At 62.4% G+C, this 23,608-nt stretch overlaps 3 protein-coding genes across 3 annotated transcripts; all 3 read left to right on the forward strand.

Moving 5' to 3' along the window:
• The first annotated feature begins 1,169 nt into the window (after positions 1–1,169).
• Positions 1,170–13,916, forward strand: LOC115639775 (DDB1- and CUL4-associated factor 11-like). The gene is made up of 15 exons (XM_030542745.1): positions 1,170–1,273; positions 2,251–2,495; positions 4,027–4,154; positions 4,443–4,564; positions 4,661–4,725; positions 4,808–4,908; positions 5,494–5,640; positions 5,732–5,786; positions 6,429–6,497; positions 6,908–6,965; positions 11,100–11,285; positions 11,375–11,528; positions 11,954–12,106; positions 12,658–12,764; positions 13,319–13,916. Exons 2-15 carry the CDS (start codon positions 2,341–2,343, stop codon positions 13,445–13,447), a joined length of 1,629 nt encoding a protein of 542 aa, XP_030398605.1. The 5' UTR covers positions 1,170–1,273; positions 2,251–2,340; the 3' UTR covers positions 13,448–13,916.
• Positions 13,917–14,241: 325 nt separating this feature from the next.
• FITM1 (fat storage inducing transmembrane protein 1) lies at positions 14,242–16,467 on the forward strand. Its single transcript, XM_030542748.1, has 2 exons — positions 14,242–15,063; positions 15,807–16,467. Exons 1-2 carry the CDS (start codon positions 14,477–14,479, stop codon positions 16,381–16,383), a joined length of 1,164 nt encoding a protein of 387 aa, XP_030398608.1. The 5' UTR covers positions 14,242–14,476; the 3' UTR covers positions 16,384–16,467.
• A 2,273-nt stretch (positions 16,468–18,740) lies between these two features.
• Positions 18,741–23,179, forward strand: PSME1 (proteasome activator subunit 1). Its single transcript, XM_030542754.1, has 8 exons — positions 18,741–18,865; positions 20,227–20,259; positions 20,379–20,441; positions 20,798–20,899; positions 21,267–21,321; positions 21,429–21,526; positions 22,882–22,950; positions 23,031–23,179. The coding sequence occupies exons 1-8, from the start codon at positions 18,827–18,829 to the stop codon at positions 23,100–23,102; spliced, it is 531 nt and encodes a 176-aa protein (XP_030398614.1). The 5' UTR covers positions 18,741–18,826; the 3' UTR covers positions 23,103–23,179.
• The last annotated feature ends 429 nt before the right edge of the window (positions 23,180–23,608 follow it).

A 23,608-nucleotide genomic window follows, 5' to 3' on the forward strand; every position in this document is an offset into this window, starting at 1 on the left:
CCCATTTCCCCAGCCAGCTCCAAACAGACACTCTCCAGCCCCCCCGTCTGCCTTTGCCCCTTTCCCGGGCCAGGAGCCACCTGACCCCTTGTTCTCCAGCCCCGTCACTGGGCACCTTGCCGGGGAGGGGCCCAGGAGACCGGGCGTCGGCCATTCTCTGGGCAGACCCCATCACACCTGCCCCCTAGGGCTCTGCACCAATCACACCCCCTGCCCCCCCACCTAGAGACTTATGAACTGCAGAGGGGAAACTGAGGCACCCGCACAGTATTCACAGGACACAGTAATGACCTTCCACGTGGTTCGGGGGGCCGGGCTCGGGGGGGGCGGGGCCGAGGGCGCTAAGGGGCGAGTAACAAGTCACATGGGGAGGGGGCGGGGCCGGGGGCGTTAGGGGGCGGGTAACAAGTCACAAGGGGAGGGGGCGGGGCCGGGGGCGTTAGGGGCGGGTACCAAGTGACGCGGAGAGGGGGCGGGGCTGGGGGCGTTAGGGGGCGGGTACCAAGTGACGCTACAGGGGGCGGGGCCAGGCGCGCTAGGGGCCGGGTATAAATCCTGGCCGCGAGCCAGGGCGGGGCGGGGCTCCCCACAGTAGCTTCCCCCAGCCAATCAGGAGCTGCGGAGCCCCCTGGTGACAGTCAAATCCTAAAACACCGTCTATGCGGGGAGCCAGGATCCTCTCAGGCCCGCCTTCCTGTCCCGTCAATCACCGACCCATTGTCCAATCAGGGAGCTGGCTCGCGCTCACTGCTCGCCTCCCAATCTGTGGTCTCGACCAGGCCCTTATCAAATCAAAGGATCAGTGACCCTCGGGAGCCTGTCTACACGTAGCCTGTCAATCTTTTTTAGTGTCCAATCAGGAGAGTCCACGCCTTCTTTAAAGGGGCAATTATTAGGCCTTCGGTCACTATTATCCAATCAGAGAGCGAGGGCTATTTTTAGGCTACCAATCACTCCATGTTAACCAAATAACCATTGTCCCGCCTCCCCGTTTGGCGTGCCAGTCATATTGTAACTGTCCAATCAGAGAGCCGGGCTTCACCATAGCCCCGCCTTCCAAAGCTGTCATCCTCAACCCAATCAGCGAACTGTCGCGAAGGTAGAGGGCCAATCAACGTGTCCGAATTTTCTACAACGCCCTCTAACCTAGCTGATGTTGAGAGGAGGAGCCAATCAGAGTGCGCCGCGCTTGCCCCTCCCCCTCTCGTCCTCCGTTAGAAGCGGCTACAGCGCTGAAGATGTAAACAAGGCTTCGCGCCGCGAGCGCTGGAGGGTGAGGAAGGTCTCGCGGTTCGGGCGGGGGGAAAGAGTTTGGAGTGGCTTCCGATTGGCCATGGCCGGCCCGCAGGGGAGGGGGAGGAGCCTGTTGGGGGAGTCAGGTGGGTTCTGATTGGTGATGGGGGGAAGGGAGCTGGGCTGTGGACTGGGGTAGCAAGAGTGTCCCCCTAAATATGGAACGTTCTGATTGGTGGGCCTGGGGGAATATAGGGCGCTCTGATTGGTGGGAGGCGCTCTTGAGTAAGAGGCGCCCTGGTTGGTGCAGAGAGTAGAAGGCGCTGATTAGTGGATTAGAGGCTGGCATATGAGAGGGGGCAAGAATCGAGGCTGTGGTTGGTTGTGCAGTCAGCAGGCCCCTGTGATTGGTGGGGGACACGCTGAGGGGAGCAAGAGTGCCCCCTGAGTATAAGGCTCTGTGATTGGTGGATGGCTGCTAACACGTCATTGGTGGGTTCCTGTGCTATATTGAGGGGAGCAAGTGTGTCCCTGAGTACAGGCTCCTCTGATTGGTGGGGAAGGGAGGGGGTCAGAATGTACAGATCTGATTGGTGGGCAGCTGCCGTATGTAGCACAATGGCCCCCTGACTCTGAAGGACTGTGATTGGTTGGTAGCTGTGGTATATGAGGAGGACAATACTGCCCCCTGAGTATGAAAGGCGCTGATTGGTGGGTGGTTGTGGTATATAAGGTGTATATAAGGTATATAAGGTTGTGTATAAGGAGGACGGTACTGTCCCCTGAGAATAAAGGGCTGTGATTGGTGAGTGGCTGTGGTATATTGAGGAGGACAGTACTGCCCCCTGAGTATGAAGGCGCTGATTGGTGAGTGGTTGTGGTATATTAAGGAGGACAGTACTGTCCCCTGAGAATAAAGGGCTGTGATTGGTAGGTTGCTGAAGTGTATTGAGTGGAGGCAGTACTGTCTTCTAAGTCTGAAGGCCTCTGAGTAGTGGCTAAAGGTTTTCCTTTCAGGGAGCTTCTTGTTCCTGATTGGCTGCGGGGGGAGTGGGAGAGGAGCCAACACAGCCGACCCTGAGCCTAGTTCCAAACAATGCCATAAATATGGGTTCCCGTAGCAGCAGCAGGGCCAGCTCTGGGGGCCGGGACCCCCAGGACAGCAGGCCCCAGAGGGGCTCCATGCTCCTTCGGAGTGAGGAAGAGGAGGAAGAGGACGAAGATGTGGATCTGGCCCAGGTGCTGGCATATCTGCTGCGCAGGTAATTTACTTTACTGCCTACTCCCCTGTGTGCTGCACAGGGAGTCCTTCCGTCTGCCTAGAGTTGCCAACTGTCTAACTGCAAAACTTCCTTGCCCCGCCCCTTCCCTGAGGCCACGCCTCCTGCTCACTTCATCCTCCGCTCTCCCCCACCCTCATTCAGTGTCACCGGGCTGGGGCAGTGGGTTGGGGTGCAGGAGGGGGTTTGGGTGCAGGGAGGGCTCAGGGCTGGGGCAGTGGGTTGGGGTGCAGGAGAGGGTTTGGGTTGCAGGCTCTGGGAGGGAGTTTGGGTGTGGGGGGCTCGGGGCTGGGGCAGTGGCTTGAGTGTGGGCTGGGGAGTGGGGCTGAGGGGTCGGAGTGTGGGAGTGGGCTCCAGGTTCAGCCTGGGAAGGGTAGAGGTGTGGGGTGCAGGGTGGGATGCAGGGAGCTGGCTCTGGGAGGGAGTTTGGGTGCAGGGGGGGCTCAGGGCTGGGGCAGGCAATTGGGGTGCAGGAAGAGGCTTGGGGTGCAGGCTCTGGGCACCGCTTACTTCGGGGGGGCGACTCTTGGAAGTGTGGGCTTGTCCAGCTCCCAGGCTCGGAGGCAGACAGGTAGCTCTGCGCGCTGCCTCTGCCTGCAGGCACAGCTCCCGCAGCTCCCATTGGCTGCGGTTCCTGGCCAATGGGAGCTGTGGAGCCGGCACTCAGGGTGGAGGCAGTGCGCAGAGACTCCTGGCTTCCCCTGCACCTAGGAGCTGGAGGTGCCACCTGCTTCCAGGAGCCACACAGAGCCAGGGCAGGCAGGGAACCTGCCTTAGCCCCACTGCGCCACTCGACTTTTAGTGGCCTAAAATTTCCCGAATGGGGTTCAGTAGCCTCTGGGAGATCGAGGCTGATCCCAGGAGACTCCCGGCCCATCTGGGAGGGCTGGCAACCCTACGTCTGCCCCAGCATGGTGCTGGCTCCGATCTGGCCTCAGCTGGCAGAGGGAGTGGGCTATGGGGCGTCTCCCTTCCCCTCCCAAGTGGAATCACAAGACAGGGTGCAGTGTAAATGCAACGACGACTCTGCCGCCGGATCGGATCAGTGGAAGAAAGCGATCTTAGTCGCTTCCTGACTGGCCCTGGCAGACCTTGTTCCTGTGGGATCCTGTGAGACGCAAGCAGAAAATCCAGTTGGAACCATCAGCACGTGGGGGGCAGGCGGGAAAAGGGGAAACCTCCGATCTAACCTCTTCGGGACTGGAATTAAATAGTGACTCATCAGGTGACCCCGAGCTCCCAGGGAGACTCTGTGCCCCTAAAGCTATGGTGCTGGGAGAATATCATGCAGGACCCGAGGGGATTTGACCCAGATGATCACACGGCTCCCTTCTAGCCTAAGAATCAACAAATGCTTCACACCAGGACACTGATGCAAGTTTCTAGGTGGTGCACCCCGGACTCCTAGGTTCTATCCCTCCGTGATGCCAGGAACCTCCTGGGCTAGGGTTTGGGGAGGGGGCTGAAGGGAAGGTTGAGCTGATGAATGAGCTTTGGTTTCTGCACCCCGCAGAGGTCAGATTCGGTTGGTGCAGGGCGGAGGCGCAGCCAGTGTCCAGGTGGTCCAGACGCTGTCCGATTCGGACGATGACAACGACAGTGCCTGGGAGGGGCGGCTGGGAGACCGTTACAACCCCCCAGGTACAGACCAGGACGCTGGGGTTCTGCCCTCAGATCTGGGAGGGGACTGGAAGCTAGTGGTCAGAGCGGGAGGGCTGGGACCCAGGGCTTCTGGGTTCTGTCCTCAGCCCTGGGAGGGGAGCAGGAGCTAGTGGCTAGAGCGGGGGGACTGGGTTCTATCCCTGGCTCTGGGATGGGGAATGCAGGCTAGTGGTTAGAGCGAGGGAGAGTCTGGGAGCCAGGACTCCTGGGTTCTATTCTCTGCTGCTATTTATACCTGGTACATCTCTCTGCCCCTCCCCCCCCCAGTGGATTCTGCGCCTGACACACGGGACGTGGAAAGTAACGAGATCAAAACCCAGATCCAGCTGGCGAATGGGATGCTGGGCTGCAGGCGAGCTGACCGCAGCATCCCCCAGCTCCTTCGCCAGGTACGTGGCCCCTCCTGCAGGGGAGCCCTGGGGCTGGAGGGGGGTGGGGTCTGCTGAGACTCCAGGGTTCTCACCCCCACTCTGCTCCCTTTGCAGAGAGAGTGGGGCTTGTGCCACGGCAGCAGCTTTTCCCCGGGCGAGCGCTCCCGTGTGATGTCCCAGTGAGTATCGGTGGAGTGGGGTCGGGGGGGGGGCACTGGCAGGAGACTCCCCACTGACCCGGTGCTCTCTGCACCCCCTCAGCTTTCTGCCCAACCAGCTGGCGTTCACTGACTCCTACTCCCAGAAGGCCTTCTGTGGCGTCTACTCCAGGGATGGCCAGCTCTTCATGTCTGCCTGTCAAGGTATGGGGGGGGAGGTGCATTTGGGGTGGTTTATCAGGTTACACACAATCCCCTCTGCTCTAGCCACAGGACTCCCACTGCTGCCCGTCGGCTTGGCCTTGTGGGTAAACAACATCCCAGAATTTTCTCTCTTTCTGCCTTTCGGAAGGGGGTAGTACCGGCTTGCAGTGCCACCCACCCACTTGGCATTGTGGGTAAGGGTCATGCCTTTGTGCATTGTGGGTAATCACTCTACCAGAATCCTTTCTGGTCCCATCTGAGGGTCCTTCAGAAGAGCAATCTGGGAGGGCCGTTACCCACAATGCAAAGCAGCTGAGCTGTGTAGGGAGCTCTTGGACAAGCAGAGAGGATTCTGGGAGGGCATTTCCCACAGTGCACAGTGGCTCGGCCACCCTGGGGGCGGCAGAGAGGATTCTGGGAGGGTGCTTATCCCTTTGCATTGTGAGTAGTCTTCCCAGAAACCATTCTGTCCTGCAATGTGTGGTAGACACTCAGCACTGCCCCCTCCCTGCTTTGCATTGTAGGTAAGGCCAGCCTAGCATCTTCCCTCCTAAACCCTCCCTTCTCTCCCTGCCCCCCTCCCAGACCAGACGATCCGCCTGTACGACTGCCGCTACGGAGGCTTCCGGAAGTTCAAGAGCGTCCGGGCACGGGACGTGGGCTGGAGCGTCCTGGACGTTACCTTCACCCCCGACGGAGGCCACTTCCTCTACTCCAGCTGGTCCGACTACAGTGAGTAGGGACTGGGGGCGAAGTCTGCCTTAGCCTTGTCCCCAGGCAGAAAGCACTAACCAGTGTCTTTCTCCCTCCCTCCCTCCCCCAGTTCACATCTGTAACATCTATGGCGACGGAAACGTCCACACGGCACTGGATCTGAGGTAATGGGGGGGTGGGTGTGCCATGATATGAGGAGCTGGAGAGGTCAGCTATCATGATATGGGGGGATTAAAGGGACTATTGGTCATTGTGGTCTGGGTGGAGGCGATTGCCCGGCCATGTATGCCCCACCTTGCAGACGGAGAAAGTCTTCTCCCCACCTCCACCTCCCCGACCCTAGGTCCCTGCCAATCTGCCCTGGGGTGAGACCACTCCCTTACCCCCAGATAGGAGGATCAGTTAGACCCAGAGCATGGGAGAAAGAGCCACCAGCCAGGCATGGAGGGAAAAGATTCCCTGAGCCCCCTCAGGTCCCTGGCCCACTCTCTCGAGTCCCACCTCCTGCTGTGGCTGATCCCTTGTGCCTCAGGGGAAGATGGAGGGGAGGGAATACCCAAAATGGAACTGGCCAGACATCCATCACGATTGCTTCCTGACCCCTGCAGTTTGCAGCCCTGAAGCATGAGAGTGGAGGCTGGGCATCAGCTTCAGATGAGCACATGGAGGGGCAATGCATTCCCATCCCGTTCTCCCCAGAGGCATGAAGGAAGGGGAAGAGCAGGGGGATCCATAGATTCATGGACTTTGAGGACCACCCCTTCTCCCCCAGCCACAGGATTTCAGTGTCTCTTTCCTCATCACAGGCCGGACGAGCGCCGGTTCGCTGTCTTCTCCCTCACGGTCTCCTCCGATGGGCGGGAGGTGCTTGGCGGGTAAGTCACAAGGGCACCTCCAAAGCCAGGAGCAGCCCAGGTGGGCTCCTGCATTTCCAATCTGGTCATGTGGTGAGAGCAGAGAGGATTCTGGGACAGCCCTTACCCATAATGCATGGTGGGATGGCCACTGCACACAATGGACTTCTGGGAGTCCCTCCCACTCCTTTCTAAAAGGCCCATGGGCGAGAGCGGAGAGGATTCTAGGACAGCAGTTGACCACCTAGCCATGCGCTGTGGCTCTTACTCACAATGCATAGCAAAGTGAGCCCCACTGAGCCAGGTTAGACCAGCTAGGCACCCCTCAGGCTCATACCTCTCCACCGGGGGGGTGGGGTCACCCTCTGTACCCCTCAGAGCTTGCCCCATCTCCAGCCTCGCTCCCTGATGCCTCAGTTTCCCCTCCCCAGGGCTAACGACGGGTGCGTCTACGTATTCGATCGGGAGCAGAATAAACGGACCCTCAAGGTACCTCCCCTGCTGGGGGGCAGGCGGACACACTGGGGGCAGGGAGGGTTCTGGGAGGGTGCTTATCCACAACGCTGTGCGGGTTGGTGCGCTGGGAGCCCCTTGGTGACAGCAGAGCAGATTCTTTGCACAGACGCTCCCAGCCCCAGAACACGTCTAAAAACTGGAGTTTTATTAAACTGTGTATCCCACACTGAGCAGCCGCAGCTTGCCACGCACCTGCTGCCGAGCCCCCCGAATTCTGCTCCTACCTCGGCGCCCCAGACCTGTCCCCTTTGACCTCTTCGGTCGATTTCCAAGCCTTTGCAAGTGCTACGTTCTCCCCTTGGAACGGGACTGACGTGGTACAATGGTCCGTCACTTCCTGCCACGCGCCTGGGAGTCCCGCTGGCTCGTAAGCGCCGTCTCAGCTGTGCCGGGGCTTTGTGTGAAACTAAAAAACCCTGGATCCCACGGGCAGAAGGGACTGGCGTGCTCATCTCATCTGCCCTAGATACTGCGGCTCATAGACCACCCCATCCCCAGTGATTCCCAGAGCAGCGCTCTTGATTTTAAAATCCCCGGTGACGGAGAGTCCACCATTCCCCTTGATAAGTGGTTCCAATGGTTAGTTACTCTCATGGTTAAACATTTACACCTTATTTCTGGTCTGAACTTGTCTAGCTTCAGCATCCAGCCCCTGGGTCTTGTCACAGCTTTGCCTGCTAGAGTGCAGCGCCTCTTAGCAAATATTTGTTCCCCACGTAGGAACCTGTATAGACTGTGATTGAGTCAGCCCGTAGCCTTCTCTGTCAGACTCCAGGAGCTTAACTGGTTTGGCTTATCCCTCGAAGGCAGGTTTCCCAAACCTTGAATCGTTCTCGTAGCTCTTCCCTGAACCCTGGGCATGGCATTCCAGCCACGGTCGCACCAGTGCAAATTCAGAGGTGAAATAACCCCTGGATGGAGAGGGTGGAGCAGTGCAAATAATGGATTTCTGTGCTTCCCTGGCGATTCCAAAATGCATTTTTTGCTTCGGATTGGCCTAAAATCCAAACCTTTTGATGGATCAGCTCGGAAAAGAATTAGTTCCGGGTGGAGTGAAACATTTTGACACAATCAAGAGGAGTTGTTTTACTGCTCACCGTTCAAAAACATTTGGTTTTAATCAAATGAAAGGAGACTGAGCAGAAAGTTGGAAAATGGAGACACACAACATTTCGATTTGGGGGAGAGGTTCTCGCACTTGCTTTTTTTTTTTTTTCCTTTTCCCTCCCAACCCAAACAATCTGGTGAAACCTGCTCAAATTAGCAAAAAGTTTTGGCATCACAGATTCTGCATTTTTTTAGCTTCAGAGAAAGCACAGGAAAAAGTCTGTGGCGTGTGACAGACATAAGAAGGACATCCCGGGGACGCGTTCACTGGTCCGGTAGTTGGTTTAGTCACGAAGTAGGTGCTCAGATGTCGTCACCACTGGACATCTTTTCTCTCTAGCTGCGAGTGTCAGCGGCTCTTTCTGGAGACTTCACCTCTTGTCCACTACAGCTTTCAGACCCCATGTTCTCGTTTTGGCACTGATGCCTTCCAGCGGCTGGTGCGAAGGTCACAGCGTTCAAATCGGCACCTCCCAAACCATCCTGCTCCTTCCCCAGCCTTGGCTGGAAGGGTTCAGAGTTCAGTGGCTGCTGCCTTCATGTAATGCAGTTGATCTTCGACCTGCATATGACTGGAGTCTGAATTCCTCTCCTTGATCCAAGCTCAGATTGGGCTCGTTTGCTTTGTTCCCAGCACCTTCTACGGTGGCGCTGAAGTTACAAAGCAGTAAAAACTTTGTCTCCCGCTTTCACTCTGTTGACTGGACAATCCTTTCAAGAGCAGCACATTTAGCTTGAAAGCCTGGCCCCCTTGTAAGATTCCTGCCAAATGCTCTGTCCCCTATTAAGAGGCCGTGCCAGGCGCTGGCTGATCCTAGCAATTTGTTCCGCCTCGTTATGGCCCCTGGGTGCTTCTTTGGAGTTCCCCAGGAAACCCAACCCCAGCTGAGATACAGAAGAGTGGGAGTCCCATGGCGTCGGATCGCCACGTCATGGTAGGCAAACCAGGCTTGTGAGTTTCACCTCAGAGTCAGGAATCTGCTCTCCATAATTCCGGCTAAAGTTCAGCTGCATCTTTTTGTTTCCTGCTAAGCTATGCCTCCCGTTGGAGGCTGAGGCCGCAGTAAACCGGCTGGGTCCCAGCTTCCGGGATTTTGGGCTCGCCAGAAATCCCAGTTTCAAGCCAAGTGGCCCCAGCCCAGCTGCCCTTTCTTCAGGAGTGGCTGGTTGTGCTGTTTGACTAAAAAGCACCATCGAGGGCGGGTGTGATGCAGCTCCCACAGGTGTTCGGCTCTTCCTTCCCTTTGCTCTCCCCTGAGCGGCTGTGAAATCTTTCAGCCCGCAGCCCTTTCAGCTTGATCTTCCAACGTTAACTCCAGCAACGGAGGCATCCCTGAGCTCCCATCTCTTCCCTGTTTCCACACTACGGAGTGACCGCAGAAGTGCTCACCCCCAGACCGGGAGCAGCATCCCCAGCCCTGCCGACCTGTCCCCTTTCGCCTCTTTAGCTGAGCGCCAGCCCTTAGGAGGGAAGCAGAGCAGGGAAATGATCTTCAAAGAGCTAATGCCACAGGGCCAAGCAGCTAGGCCCTTTTGAGCAAGAGCAGAGAGGATTCTGGGAGGGGACTTACCCACAATGCAAAGCTGCTGGACTGCCCTTGAGAGGACCCACAGGTAAGCCCCCTCCCAGAATCCTCTCTGCAAATGTGCTGGGCTGCCCTGGGAGCCTTTGGGAGGAGAGAGAGGATTACGGGAGTGCACTTACCCAGAATCCTAGAATCATCGAACTGGAAGGGACCTCGAGAGGTCATCTAGTCCAGTCCCCTGCACTCATGGCAGGACTAAGGATTATCTAGACCATCCCTGACCGGTGTTTGTCCAGCCTGCTCTAAAAAAAATCCTCATTGATGGAGATTCCACAACCTCCCTGGGCAATTTACTCCAGTGCTTAACCACCCTGACAGGAAGTTTTTCCTAATGTCCAACCTAAACCTCCTTTGCTGCAATTGAGGCCCATTGCTTCTTGTCCTAGCCTTAGAGGTTTGGAACAATCTTTCTCCCTCCTCTTTGTAATAACCTTTTATGTACTTGAAAACCGTTATCATGTCCCCTCTCTGTCTCCTCTTCTCCAGACTGAACAAACCCAATTTTTCAGTCTTCCCCCATAGTTCAAGTCTTCTAGCCCTTGAATCATTTTTGTTGCTCTTCTCTGGACTTCCTCCAATTTGTCCACATCTTTCCTGAAATGTGGCTCCCAGAACTGAACACAATGAGGCCTAATCAGTGCGGAGTAGAGCAGAGGAATCACTTCTCGTGTCTTGCTCGCAATACTCCTGCTAATACAGCCCAGAATCATGTTTGCTTTTTTTGCAACAGCGTCACACTGTTGACTCCTGTTTAGCTTTTGATCCCCTAGGACCCCCAGACCCCTTTCCGCAGGGCGCCTTCCTAGACGGTCATTTCCCATTTTGTATGTGTGCAACTGATCGTTCCTTCCTAAGTGGAGCACTTTGCATTCGTCCTTATTGAATTTCATCCTATTTACTTCAGACCAGTTCTCCAGTTTGCCCAGATCATTTTGAATTTTAATGCGATCCTCCAGAGCACTTGCAACCCCTCCTGGCTTGGTATCATCCACAGACTTTATAAGTGTACTTGCTGTGCCATTATCTAAATCCTTGATGAAGATATTGAACACAACCAAACCCAGAACCGATCCTTGCTGGGCCCCACTCGTTAGGCCCTTCTAGCATGACTGTGAAACACTGATCACTGCTCTCGGGGAACGATCTTCCAACCAGTTCTGCACCCACCTTCTAGTAGCTCCATCTAGGATGTATTTCCCTAGTTTGTTTATGCAAAGCGGCTGGGCCCCACTGGGTCCCTGGTGTGAGAGCAGAGAGAGGGAGGTGGCTTACCCACAATGCAAAGCAGCTGGACTGCCCTGGATAGGATAGAGAGGATTATGGGAGCACACTTACCCGCAATGCAAAGAGAGCAGGGAATATTCATGGAGGGCGCTTACCCACAATGCTGTGTAACCCCTCACCCCCGCCCCAGATTGAGTCCCATGAGGACGACGTGAACGCCGTAGCTTTTGCCGATGGCAGCTCCCACATCCTCTTCTCTGGGGGCGACGACGCCATCTGCAAGGTGTGGGACCGGCGCACCATGCGGGAGGACGACCCCAAGCCAGTGGGCGTGCTGGCCGGCCACCAGGACGGCATCACCTTCATCGACAGCAAGGTGAGCGCCCTGTGGAGGCTGAATCCCACCCTGTGGTAGAGAGGGCTGGGTGCAGGGTGCTGACACATCTCTGCCTCCCTCTGCCCCAGGGAGACGCCCGCTACTTGATTTCCAACTCGAAGGACCAGACCATCAAGCTGTGGGACATCCGGCGGCTCTCAGGGCGCGAGGGGCTGGAGGCGTCGCGCCAGGCCGTCACCCAGCAGAACTGGGACTACCGCTGGCAGCAGGTGCCCAAGAAAGGTCAGCACGAGGGCATGTAGGAGTGAGAAGTGGGGTGGGCAGGAAGGGGGCAGGGGCCGTGGAATGGGAAGCAGGGCAGGGGGCAGGGAGGGGAAGTGGAATTAGGTGGGGGAGGGACAAAGGAGGGGACGGGGACAGGAAGTGGGGGCACCAGGTGGTGGTCTGGGGAAAGGGGGGACAGGAAAGGCACTGTTCAGCTACCGTGGAGTAGGGCAGGAAGTGGGTGGTAAGAAGGAGGAAGTGGAGTGCAATGGTAGGGAAGGGGAGGCAGAGAGTAGAGGTCAAGGAGGATGCAGGAAGTAGCATAAAGAGTGGCATGGTGGCCTTGAGCCTGCCCCTTGGGGAGGGGGAGCGAAGCAGGAAGTCCCGCCCTGGGGACAGATCTGGTGTGAATGTGGGCTGGTTCTAACCCTGTCAATCTCCAGCCTGGCGCAAGACCAAGCTGCCGGGCGACAGCTCCCTGATGACCTATCGGGGCCATGGCGTGCTGCACACGCTGATCCGCTGCCGCTTCTCGCCCCCGCACAGCACCGGCCAGCAGTACATCTACAGCGGCTGCTCCACCGGCAAGGTGGTGGGTGAGTGAGGCAGGGGCAGCGCCTACCCCCTGGGCAAGGGCAAAGAGAGCAGAAGCGAAACAGGAAGTCCCACCCACCAGCCAAGGGCCAAACAGGAAGTCCTGCCTGTAGGAGGGTGGGGATGGGGCTGTGACATGGGCCAGGGCCACCAGCGTACATACACATGGTGGGGCCACTGGTGGGTGGGAGTGGGGCAAAGCACGGGAGGAGGTGCCATGGGGGGGAGGTGCCCAGGCTTTGGACTGTACCACTGAGTTCAAAGTGGAGGAGGATGACTGGGAAGGACCATTCCTTCCATGTTTGAGAGTTGGGCAGTACTATTACATTCATGCCAGGGGTGACTTGGGCAGTACCACTCTGTGCTGTAGGGGGAAGGGATCCAGTGGACGATACTGTACCATTCTATGCGAAATGGGGAGTGGGGGCAGCCAACCAGGGCAAGGTCAGGAGGGCTCATTGTATATGTTGTGGTGGGGGAGGGAGACAAATGGCATGTACCACTGTAGTGGGCTGGGGAGAGGGGAATCTCATTCCTGCTGCTCTGCCCCCAGTGTACGACCTCCTGAGTGGGCAGATCATCAAGAAACTGACCAATCACAAGGCCTGTGTGCGTGATGTCAGCTGGCACCCCTACGAGGAGAAGATCGTCAGCAGTTCGGTGAGTGGGGGGGGGGACAGGGGCTGTTCTGCCTGGGGTGCTGACACGGTGCGGGGGGGAGCGCTCTGCCCAAGGGGGGACCCTGGCAGGGAGGAGGGGGGATCCAAGCGGGGGGGCACTGCCCAAGGGGGGACCCTGGCAGGGAGGAGGGGGGATCCAAGCGGGGGGGCACTGCCAAAGGGGGGGACCCTGGCAGGGAGGAAGGGGGATCCCAGTGGGGGGGGGGCACTCTGCCTGAGAGGGGGACCCCGGCAGGGAGGAAATGGGATTGTAGCACGCTCTGCCTGAGGGGGGGACCCCGGCAGGGTGGAGGGGGGAACCCAATGGCGGATGCTCTGCCCGAGAGGGGGACCCTGGCAGGGTGGAGGGGATGCCAGCGGGGGGGGACGGGACACTCTGCCCGAGGGGGGAACCCAGTGGCAGATGCTCTGCCCGAGGGGGGGACCCCGGCAGGGTAGAGGGGGGGATCCTAGCGGGGGGGTGCTTTGCCCAACGGGGGGGACCCCGACAGGCTCCTGGGGGCGCTTTCACCCCTCCCTCTCCCCCTCCGGCAGTGGGACGGCTGTCTGCGCCTGTGGGAATACCGCCAGGCTGAATACTATGAAGACGATCTCAGGGACCCCGCAAACCTCCCTTCGGCTGGGGAGCCCCCCGCAAGCTCCCCTGGCTCCTCGGATCAGTAGCGCCCCCCCCACCAGGGTGCCCCGTTTCTCAGTGCTTGGACTTTGGGGGGCTCTGGGCCCTGCTGTGTCATGGACACCCCAAAAATCCTCTGCCCTTGGGGTGGGGAGGCTTTTCTCTGGCTCAGTACCCCAAGGGGCAGTGTGAGGGGAGGAAATCAAGTGTTCCCCCCCAATCACAGGGGTGCACGGCTTCGGGAATCCCTCCGGGACATTTGATGTGTATTATGGACTGATGTGTAATTTACTGGGTGGGGAAGGGGACGCAGGGCCTGACCCATCTAGGGGGCGCTGGCTCGGACCCAGCCCCAGGGCAGGGACTGGCTGGCTCGGGGTAGGGGGCAGGGAATAAGGCGTAGGGCCTGTCCCCTGTAGGGGGCACGGGGCCTGATCCAGTCCCAGGGCAGGGACTTGCTGGCTCAGGGGGGCAGGGAATGGGGCACGGGGCCTGATCCAGCCCCAGGGCAGAGACTGGCTGGCTCAGGGGGGCAGGGAATGGGGCATGGGGCCTGTCCCCCCTAGGGGGCGCTGGCTCTGACCCAGCCCCAGGGCAGGGACTGGCTGGCTCGGGGTGGGGGGCAGGGAATGGGGCGCAGGGCCTGTCCCCTCTAGGGGGTGCGGGGCCTGATCCAGTCCCAGGGCAGGGACATGCTGGCTCGGAGTGGGGGCTGGGGAGCAGGGAATGGGGCACGGGGCCTGATCCAGTCCCAGGGCAGGGACTGGCTGCTCAGGGTAGGGGGTGGGGGCAGGGAATGGGGGGCAGGGCCTGTCCCCTCTAGGGGGCGCAGGGCCTGATCCAGTCGCAGGGCAGGGACTTGCTGGCTCAGGGTAGGGGGTGGGGGCAGGGAATGGGGCGCAGGGCCTGTCCCCTCTAGGGGGCGCGGGGCCTGATCCAGTCCCAGGGCCGGGACTGGCTGCTCAGGGTGGCGCGGGGCCTTTCCCCCCGCATGCCAGATGGGGCCTGCAGCCCCCAGAGGGGCATCTGGGCTCAGCATTGGGGGACTTCCAGCAGGAATCTCGCTGCCCCCCTAAATGTGGGGGAGCCTGGCTGGAGGCCCCAATCCCATCTTCATGACTTGTTCTCTGCTGCCCTGGCATCCCTTGGCCAGCTGGGGGGCGTGGGATTTGGGGTCCCCTGTGGGGCATCCCCTGCAGGGCTGGTGGGGTGAAGGTGCAGGGGTGCCTGGCTGGAACGTGGGCTGCAGCCCCCCTATTCTGGGAAGGGGGCCCCGCACTAGGGCAGTTTGGGGGCAGCGGGGGGGATTCTGTCTGTGCCACCTGCTGTCTGTCAATAAAGCTCTCGCCATTCCTCAGGCTGCGTCCTTGGGGGCGGCGCCCGGGCTCAGCTGTCGCCGCGCGTCACTGGTGGGGGAGGCCATGGCCGGGAGCGGGGGCCGCCTGCCCCTCGCCCTGCTGGCCACCGTGGCCGGCTGGGCGCTGGCCCTGGCGCGGGGCCTGGTCTTCCTGTGCAGCGAGCACTGCGCCTGGCTCCTGGGCGCCCCCTGGCTGCGGCGGGCGTATCACGCCTGGCTGGCGGGCGCCGTGGTGCTGGGGCCCCTGCTGCACCCCCTGGCCGACCCCCACGCCGTCCTCGCCAACCAGCGCAACTACTTCAGCCGGTGAGCCGGGGGGCAGGGGGCCGTCGGGGCTCTCCGGCTGGGGCCGCGCAGAGAGGCTGAGGGGAGACTGGGGCAGGACAGGGAGTCCCAGGGGTGGCGCAGGTCTGGGAGGGGCACCCGGGGGGGACGGGGCAATAGGGCCCAGGACTCATGGAGCCAGGGGGGACCAAGCAGGGAGGCCCTTGGCTGGCGTGGGGCTGGGAAGGGGACGGGTGGGGGGACAGGGAGGCCCAGGATGCATGGGGCTGGGAGGGGGGTACCGAGAAGTGGGCCCCAGGATGTGTGGGGCTGGGGGGGACCGGGCAGGGGCTGGTGTGGGGCCGGGGGGGCAGGCAGGGAGACCCTTAGCTGGTGTGGCGCTGGGAAGAGGATGGGTGGGGGGACAGGGAGGCCCAGGATGCATGGGGCTGGGTGGGGGCAGGCAGGGGCTGGTGTGGGGCCGGGGGGCAGACAGGGAGCCCCTTGCCTGGCGTGGGGCTGGGACAGGGAGGCCCAGGACCTGTGGGGCTGGGAGAGGGGGACCGGGCAGGGGCTGGTGTGGGGCCAGGGGCCAGGCAGGGCGGCCCTTGGCTGGTGTGGGGCTGGGAAGGGGATGGGTGGGGGGACAGGGAGGCCCAGGATGCATGGGGCTGGGGGGGACCGGGCAGGGGCTGGTGTGGGGTCGGGGGCCAGGCAGGGCGGCCCTTGGCTGGCGTGGGGCTGGGAGGCCTGGGCCCCCCCTGACGTGCCCCCTCTCCCCACAGCACCTTCGTGGCCTCGGCCTGGGGCTGGACCTGCCTGCTGGCGGGCGGCTTCTCGCTGCTGGTGAGCTACGGGGCGACGGGGCGGGCGCTGGCCGCGCTGCGGCCGCTGGCCCGGCTGGCCGTGGGCTCGGCGCTGCAGCTGGCCGCCGCCGCCGCCTTCGGGCTGCTGGAGGAGCCGACGGGCGATTGCTACGCGGCGCTGCTGCCCCCGCGGGCCGAGCGGCCGGGCTACCTGCCCCCGCGGGCCGAGCGGCCGGGCTGGGCCGCCTTCCTGCTGACCTTCTGCTGCCTGCTGCTGGCCGAGGAGCTGGCCGTCTTCCGCCGCTACCTGGCCCGCGGCCACCCGGCCGGCGCCGCGCTGCGCCTGGTCTTCCTGCTCAACGTGCTGCTGCTGGGCCTGTGGAGCCTGCTGCTGCTGGGCGGCGCCGTCTACGGCCCGGCCTACGGGCCGCAGCTGGGGGGCGCCGCCGCGGGCACCCTGGCCTGGCACCTCACCTACCGCGGCTGGTACCGCGCCCGCTGGTCCCCGGGCCGCCCGGGCCCCGGCCTGTTCCCCAGGGGCGAGCCGCGCGCCTGAGCGACCGGGGGGGCTGCCTGCTGGAGGGACCCAGGCGTCCTGGACCGTCCGTGGGGGAGGGAGCAGCCCCAGGACCCTGCTGCCCTCTCCTGAGGGAAAGGGGCGCTGGGGGGGGCAGGCGTCCGGGAGTTGGAGGGGAACCCAGGTGTCCGAGGAGAAATGGAGCCCCCCCCTTCCTTTTGGGGGCAGGAAGACTTGGGGGGTTAATTCAAAGATGGGGCCCCAGGCATGGGGGGGGATTCCTAGCATGGAGCGAATGACATGGGGACCCAGGTGTCCGGGGCCCAAATAAACCATGGCCGCCTGCCCTCAGTGGGGTGAAGCCTGTCGTGGTGCTGTGCTTTATTGGGGTGCGGGCTGTGACCCTGGCGTCCGGGGGATTAGCTGAGGGTGGGGGCACTGCTGGAGGGAAGCTTGCAGCATTGGAGTCCTCCCTCCCCCCAGCTGCAGGCACTGATCTGAGCTCCCAGCCCAGCAACCCCACCCCATAGCTGGGGGTATTGCGGGGGGGGGTTGCAGTCCTGACGCCCCCACCCTGGGGTCATGGGGGGAACCTTGCAGCTGGGACTCATGTAACCTGCCCACTGGGGGAAAGCTCTCGCAGCCTGGACCCCCTTCCCCCACTTGTGGCACTGCTGGGGGAAGCTCACAGCCCGGACCCACACACCCTGGCCCCTGGGGGCACTGCTGGGAGAAGCTCACAGCCCGGACCCACACACCCTGCCCCCCTGGGGGCACTGCTGGGAGAAGCTCACAGCCCAGACCCACACACCCTGCCCCCTTGGGGGCACTGCTGGGAGAAGCTCACAGTCCAGACCCACACACCCTGGCCCCTGGGGGCACTGCTGGGAGAAGCTCACAGCCCGGACCCACACACCCTGCCCCCCTGGGGGCACTGCTGGGAGAAGCTCACAGCCCAGACCCACACACCCTGCCCCCTTGGGGGCACTGCTGGGAGAAGCTCACAGTCCAGACCCACACACCCTGGCCCCTGGGGGCACTGCTGGGAGAAGCTCACAGCCCGGACCCACACACCCTGGCCCCTGAGGGCACTGCTGGGAGAAGCTCACAGCCCGGACCCACACACCCTGCCCCCTTGGGGGCACTGCTGGGAGAAGCTCACAGCCCAGACCCACACACCCTGGCCCCTGGGGGCACTGCTGGGGGAAGCTCACAGTCCGCACCCACACACCCTGCCCCCTTGGGGGCACTGCTGGGAGAAGCTCACAGTCTGGACATCCCTCCCCTGCTGGGAGAAGCTCACAGCCCAGACCCACACACCCTGCCCCCTTGGGGGCACTGCTGGGAGAAGCTCACAGTCCAGACCCACACACCCTGGCCCCTGAGGGCACTGCTGGGAGAAGCTCACAGGCTGGACCCACACACCTGCCCCCTTGGGGGCACTGCTGGGAGAAGCTCACAGCCCGGACCCACACACCCTGGCCCCTGGGGGCACTGCTGGGAGAAGCTCACAGCCCGGACCCACACACCCTGCCCCCCTGGGGGCACTGCTGGGAGAAGCTCACAGCCCGGACCCACACACCCTGCCCCCTTGGGGGCACTGCTGGGAGAAGCTCACAGCCCGGACCCACACACCCTGCCCCCTTGGGGGCACTGCTGGGAGAAGCTCACAGTCCAGACCCACACACCCTGCCCCCTTGGGGGCACTGCTGGGAGAAACTCACAGCCCGGACCCACACACCCTGCCCCCCTGGGGGCACTGCTGGGAGAAGCTCACAGCCCAGACCCACACACCCTGCCCCCTGGGGGCACTGCTGGGAGAAGCTCACAGTCCAGACCCACACACCCTGGCCCCTGGGGGCACTGCTGGGAGAAGCTCACAGCCCGGACCCACACACCCTGGCCCCTGAGGGCACTGCTGGGAGAAGCTCACAGCCCGGACCCACACACCCTGCCCCCTTGGGGGCACTGCTGGGAGAAGCTCACAGCCCAGACCCACACACCCTGCCCCCTGGGGGCACTGCTGGGAGAAGCTTACAGCCCGGACCCACACACCCTGCCCCCTTGGGGGCACTGCTGGGAGAAGCTCACAGCCCGGACCCACACACCCTGCCCCCTTGGGGGCACTGCTGGGAGAAGCTCACAGCCCGGACCCACACACCCTGGCCCCTGGGGGCACTGCTGGGAGAAGCTTACAGCCCGGACATCCCTCCCACATGGGCCACTGTTGTGGGAAGCTCGCAGCTCGGCCACATTCCCGCTGGGGACACTGCGGGGGGAATTTCGAAACCCGACCCACGCCACCACCGCTGGGGCACTGCTGCGGGAAGCTCGCAGCTCGGACCCGCCCCCGCCCCCTCGATCGAGACTTCCCCCGCGGCTCCGTCACTTTCGTTTTCACTTTTCAACTCGCTCCATCATCCCCCCCCGCCACGCGCCTCGGGCCCCCCAGCTCCGTCACGCACCCCCCAGCGACCCCCCCATGGCTGCGCTGCGGATCAGCCCCAAGGCCGAGGCCCAGGTGAGCGGGGGGGGAACCTGGCTGAGGAAATGCGGGGCGGGGCGGGAGCAGATTTATGTGGGGCCTGGTGGGGGGGTTGGCGGACACGGAGAGGGAGTGGGGCCGACGGGTGCTGGGCCGGGGGACTCGGGGGAGCAGGGAGGGGATGCTGGGAGGGGGGTTTGGGGAACAGGGAGGGGCAGCTGGGCTGGGGGGGCTCGGAGGAAGAGGGGTGCTGGGATGGGGATTTGGGGAGCAGGGAGGAGGAGCTGGGATGGGGGCTCAGGGGAAGGGGGAGCTGGGCTGAGAGGGGCTCCGGGGAAGGGAGGGGGTCCTGGGAGGGGGGTTTGGGGAGCAGGGAGGGGCAGCTGGGGTGGGGGCTCAGGGGAAGGGGGAGTAGGACTAGGGGCACGGGGGAAGAGGGGAGCTGGGGTGGGGGCTCGGGAGAAAGGGGAGCAGGACTGGGTGTCTGGGGGTGAGGGGGAGCGGGGCTGGGGGGCTTGGGGAAGGGGGTGCTGGGATAGGGGTTCAGGAAGGGAGGGGGAGCTAGGGTGGGGGCTCGGAAGGAGGAGTAGGACTGGGGGCTCGGAGGAAGAGGGCTGGGGGGCTTGGGGGAAGGAGGTGCTGGGATAGGGGTTATGGGAAAGGGAGGGGGTGCTGGGATAGGGGTTTTGGGAGCAGGGAGGGGGAGCTGGGCTGGGGGGGCTCGGGGGAAGGGGGATGCTGGGATGAGGGTGAGCTGGGCTGGGGGACTCGGGGAAGGGGGTGCTGGGATAGGGGTTATGGGAAAGGGAGGGGGAGCTGGGATAGGGGTTTTGGGAAAGCGGGGGGTGCTGGGATAGGGGTTTTGGGAGCAGGGAGGGGGAGCTGGGCTGGGGGGGCTCGGGGGAAGGGGGATGCTGGGATGAGGGTGAGCTGGGCTGGGGGACTCGGGGAAGGGGGTGCTGGGATGAGGGTTTGGGGGAGCAGGGAGGGGGAGCTGGGGGTGGCTCGGGGGAAGGGAGGGGGCTGCCTGGGGAGTTTGGGGTGCAGCTGGGGGTAGATGAGGGGGTCTATGTCCATCTCCAAGCCTGGGCCCTGCCCATCCCCCCCCGGGGGCAGCACGGTGACCCTCCATTGGGAGGTTTCCATGGGGCAGTCGGTTCCCAGGCTGGGGGGGGGGGGACGGGCCCCTTCACGCCCCGTCACCAGTGCAGACAGGGCAGGGCCAGGCAGGTGGCTGGGGGGATCGGGTGTCAGGGGCTGGCGGGGTGCCCGGGGTGGGGGGCTGGCAGAGAGCCCAGGCTTGCGGTGGGCTGGCAGAGAGCCTGGGTGGGGGGGGAGACACGGAGGGAGCGTCCTGCTGGGACATTTGACCCCCCCCCAATTTCTTTCCCCCGCAGGTGGATTCCTTTCGGACCCAGCTCTGCGCCCAGGTGAGACGCTGCGAGCTTCTTCCCAGCAGTGCCCCCAGCCAGTGGGAGGAGGGGACGAGGGCTGTGAGCTTCCCCCCAGCAGTGCCCCCCCCATACTGACCTCTTCCCCCTCCCCCCAGGCTGAAGCGCTGGTTGGGACCCGGTTCCCCAGCAAGATAACTCAGCTGGATGCTTTCCTCAAGGTATTTGGGGGGCAGGGAGGGGGTGGGAGGCGGGATGTGGGTTTGCCTGGGACACAGGATGGGGGGATTTAAGGGGATTGTCAGGAGGCTGGGAGGGGGAGGGGGCAGGGAAGGATGTTAGAGGGTTTTGGGGGGCAGAGGGTGGGAGGCCGATTTGGGGGCAGAGGCAGGAGGGTTTGGGGGAATGTGGGGGCTGGAAGGGGATTGGGGGGTTGGGGGGTGGGTGGGAGAATTATGGAGGGCTGGGAACAGGGTTGGTGGCTGCGGGGAAGGGGGGGGCCAGGAGAGGGGAGTTGGGGCAGGGGTGAAAGGTCCCTCTGGGGGGCCCAGCTGCTCACGCCTCGCCGTACCCCTAGGACCCGGCGCTGAATGTGGGGGATCTTGAGTCCCTGCGGGCCCCGCTCGACATCCCCATCCCCGACCCCGCCAAGGAGAAGGCGAAAGCCGAGCGCCGCAAGGTGAGCTGGGGGACCCCAATATCGGGGGAAGCCCAACACGCCCCCCAGGCATGAGAATAGGGGAGAGTTGGGTCATGAGGGCCCCACAAACCCATGGGGCAGATCTGGGGCTCTCTCCCTCCCTGCACCTCCATTTTCTCACTCTTCTTTTGGGGGGTTCATCGGATGGGGGAGAATTCGGGGGATCTTTACCTCCTTCACCCCCATTTTCACATTCGGTTCTTCCACAGCCGGGGGGACGTTAGAAGGATGCGGGGGGGGGGGGTTCTACAGCTCCATCACCCCTCAGGGAAGGAGGGTGCTTGGGGGGGGCTGGGAATTCTGCCCTACACCCCCATTTTCTCCCTGTCCTTCTCCTCCGGGGCAGAAGGAAGAGAAGGAAGAGAAAAAAGACGAGAAGAAGTCAGAGGAGGAGGATAAAGGTGAGTGGGGGACCCAGATCTGAGGGGGGGGCCTCCATTGACGGGGGTTGGGCCTGTGCCCCCCGCTGCTTCTGGGGGTCTGACCCCTCGTTTGTCTGTCTCCCCAGCGCCCCCCTGTGGGCCCGTGAGCAGCAACGACACGGTTGTGGGGCTGGTGAGCCGGGTGAAAGCCGAGATTCAGGGCGCCAAGGAGGATGTGGGGCTGGTGAGTGTGAGACGGAGCCACAACAGGACCTGGCCAGGCCACCGTGCAACACGCACCCTGCACGACGCCCTTCCCCGGTGTGCACAACACGGCCCCGGCCAGGCCACCGTGCAACACGCACCCTGCACGACGTCCTTCCCCGGTGCGCACAACACGGCCCCGGCCAGGCCACTGTGCAGCACGCACCCTGCACGACGCCCTTCCCCCGTGCGCACAACACGGCCCCGGCCAGGCCACTGTGCAACACGCACCCTGCACGACGTCCTTCCCCGGTGTGCACAACACGGCCCCAGCCAGGCCACCGTGCAACACGCACCCTGCACGACGCTCGCCCCCCATGCGCACACCACAGCCCCGGCCAGGCCACCAGGCAACGGCCACTCGGCACGATGCTCGCCCCTCGTGCACACAACACGGCGCCAGCCTGGCCACTGTGCAACACGCACCCTGCACGACGTCCTTCCCCGGTGCGCACAACACGGCCCCGGCCAGGCCACCGTGCAACACGCACCCTGCACGACGTCCTTCCCCGGTGCGCACAACACGGCCCCGGCCAGGCCACCGTGCAGCACGCACCCTGCACGACGCCTTTCCCCCGTGCGCACAACACGGCCCCGGCCAGGCCACCGTGCAACACGCATCCTGCACAACGCCCTTCCCCGGTGCGCACAACACGGCCCCGGCCAGGCCACCGTGCAGCACGCACCCTGCACGACGCCCTTCCCCCGTGCGCACAACACGGCCCCGGCCAGGCCACCGTGCAACACGCACCCTGCACGACGTCCTTCCCCGGTGCGCACAACACGGCCCCGGCCAGGCCACCGTGCAGCACGCACCCTGCACGACGCCCTTCCCCCGTGCGCACAACACGGCCCCGGCCAGGCCACCGTGCAACACGCACCCTGCACGACGCCCTTCCCCGGTGCGCACAACACGGCCCCGGCCAGGCCACCGTGTAACACGCATCCTGCACGACGCCCTTCCCCCGTGCGCACAACACGGCCCCGGCCAGGCCACCGTGCAACACGCACCCTGCATGACGCCCTTCCCCGGTGAGCACAACACGGCCCCAGCCAGGCCACCGTGCAACACGCACCCTGCACGACGCTCGCCCCCCATGCGCACACCACAGCCCCGGCCAGGCCACCAGGCAACGGCCACTCGGCACGATGCTCGCCCCTCGTGCACACAACACGGCCCCAGCCTGGCCACTGTGCAACATGCACCAGGCCCGTCGCTCACGCCCTGTGGACACATCACAAGAGGATGCACCACACCGCTGGGTTACACACCCAGCAGGTCCCATCCCCTCCAAGGGGGCAGCAGGACACACTCATTCTCTCTCTCCTCCCCAGGTCTCTGTCTGGGTTCAACTCCAGGTGCCCCGTATCGAAGACGGCAACAATTTTGGGGTCGCAGTCCAGGTGAGCATCCCCCCTTCTCCAACATGCCCCCCCTTTGCCCACCCACCCGGCTCATTAGCCCCCCCTCTCCCCCTCCCCAGGAGAAGGTGTTTGAGCTGATGACGGCCTTGCGGACGAAGCTGGAAGGATTTCAGACCCAGATCTCCAAGTGAGTCCCAACTTGGGGGGACCCCCCCCCCCGTCCCATCAGCTTGGTTAAAAGCAAAACAAAGAATCAACCAACCACCCACAAAAACCCAGAAAATTCAAGGGCCAAACCCACTGTTAAACGCTGGGGGGGGGAAAGAACTTGAAAAATCCAAGGGAGTTAAATGCCAAAAACTGTTACAAGGAAAAATTGGATTTTTTGTTCCAAAAAGCAAAGAATCAAAACGGCAACAAACTTCATTCAGCACAACTTGTTACTCCCCCAGGAAATTAAATCCCAAAACGCTTTGCCCAGTGCTGAGAAATTTATTTTAAAAATGCCCAAAATCCTTGTTAAAAGCAAATGTGTCATTTTTCCAAGCAGGAATTCAAATGCCACATTTTGTTGTAATGCAAATTTGTCACCTTGCCCCAAAAGGAAGCAGTTAAAACAATACCAATTTTGGTCATTTCTGTAAGATGCTGCAAAAGAGAGGAAGTGTTCATGTAAAGGGGGGTGGGAGGTTGTTCA

Source organism: Gopherus evgoodei, unplaced genomic scaffold, assembly GCF_007399415.2.
Source record: "Gopherus evgoodei ecotype Sinaloan lineage unplaced genomic scaffold, rGopEvg1_v1.p scaffold_122_arrow_ctg1, whole genome shotgun sequence".
In the NCBI taxonomy this organism is placed as follows: Eukaryota; Metazoa; Chordata; order Testudines; family Testudinidae; genus Gopherus; species Gopherus evgoodei.

Excerpts from the sequence above, each read along its gene's own strand:
- PSME1 (XM_030542754.1), top strand. The coding sequence starts at position 18,827 with ATGGCTGCGCTGCGGATCAGCCCCAAGGCCGAGGCCCAG. Across the intron at positions 20,260-20,378 it reads GGACCCAGCTCTGCGCCCAG|GCTGAAGCGCTGGTTGGGAC; the intron begins GTGAGACGCTGC and ends CCCTCCCCCCAG. Across the intron at positions 21,322-21,428 it reads GTCAGAGGAGGAGGATAAAG|CGCCCCCCTGTGGGCCCGTG; the intron begins GTGAGTGGGGGA and ends CTGTCTCCCCAG.
- LOC115639775 (XM_030542745.1), top strand. The coding sequence starts at position 2,341 with ATGGGTTCCCGTAGCAGCAGCAGGGCCAGCTCTGGGGGCCGGGACCCC. Across the intron at positions 5,641-5,731 it reads CTCCAGCTGGTCCGACTACA|TTCACATCTGTAACATCTAT; the intron begins GTGAGTAGGGAC and ends TCCCTCCCCCAG. Across the intron at positions 12,765-13,318 it reads AGAAGATCGTCAGCAGTTCG|TGGGACGGCTGTCTGCGCCT; the intron begins GTGAGTGGGGGG and ends CCCCTCCGGCAG.
- FITM1 (XM_030542748.1), top strand. The coding sequence starts at position 14,477 with ATGTGGGGGAGCCTGGCTGGAGGCCCCAATCCCATCTTCATGACTTGT. Across the intron at positions 15,064-15,806 it reads CAGCGCAACTACTTCAGCCG|CACCTTCGTGGCCTCGGCCT; the intron begins GTGAGCCGGGGG and ends CTCTCCCCACAG.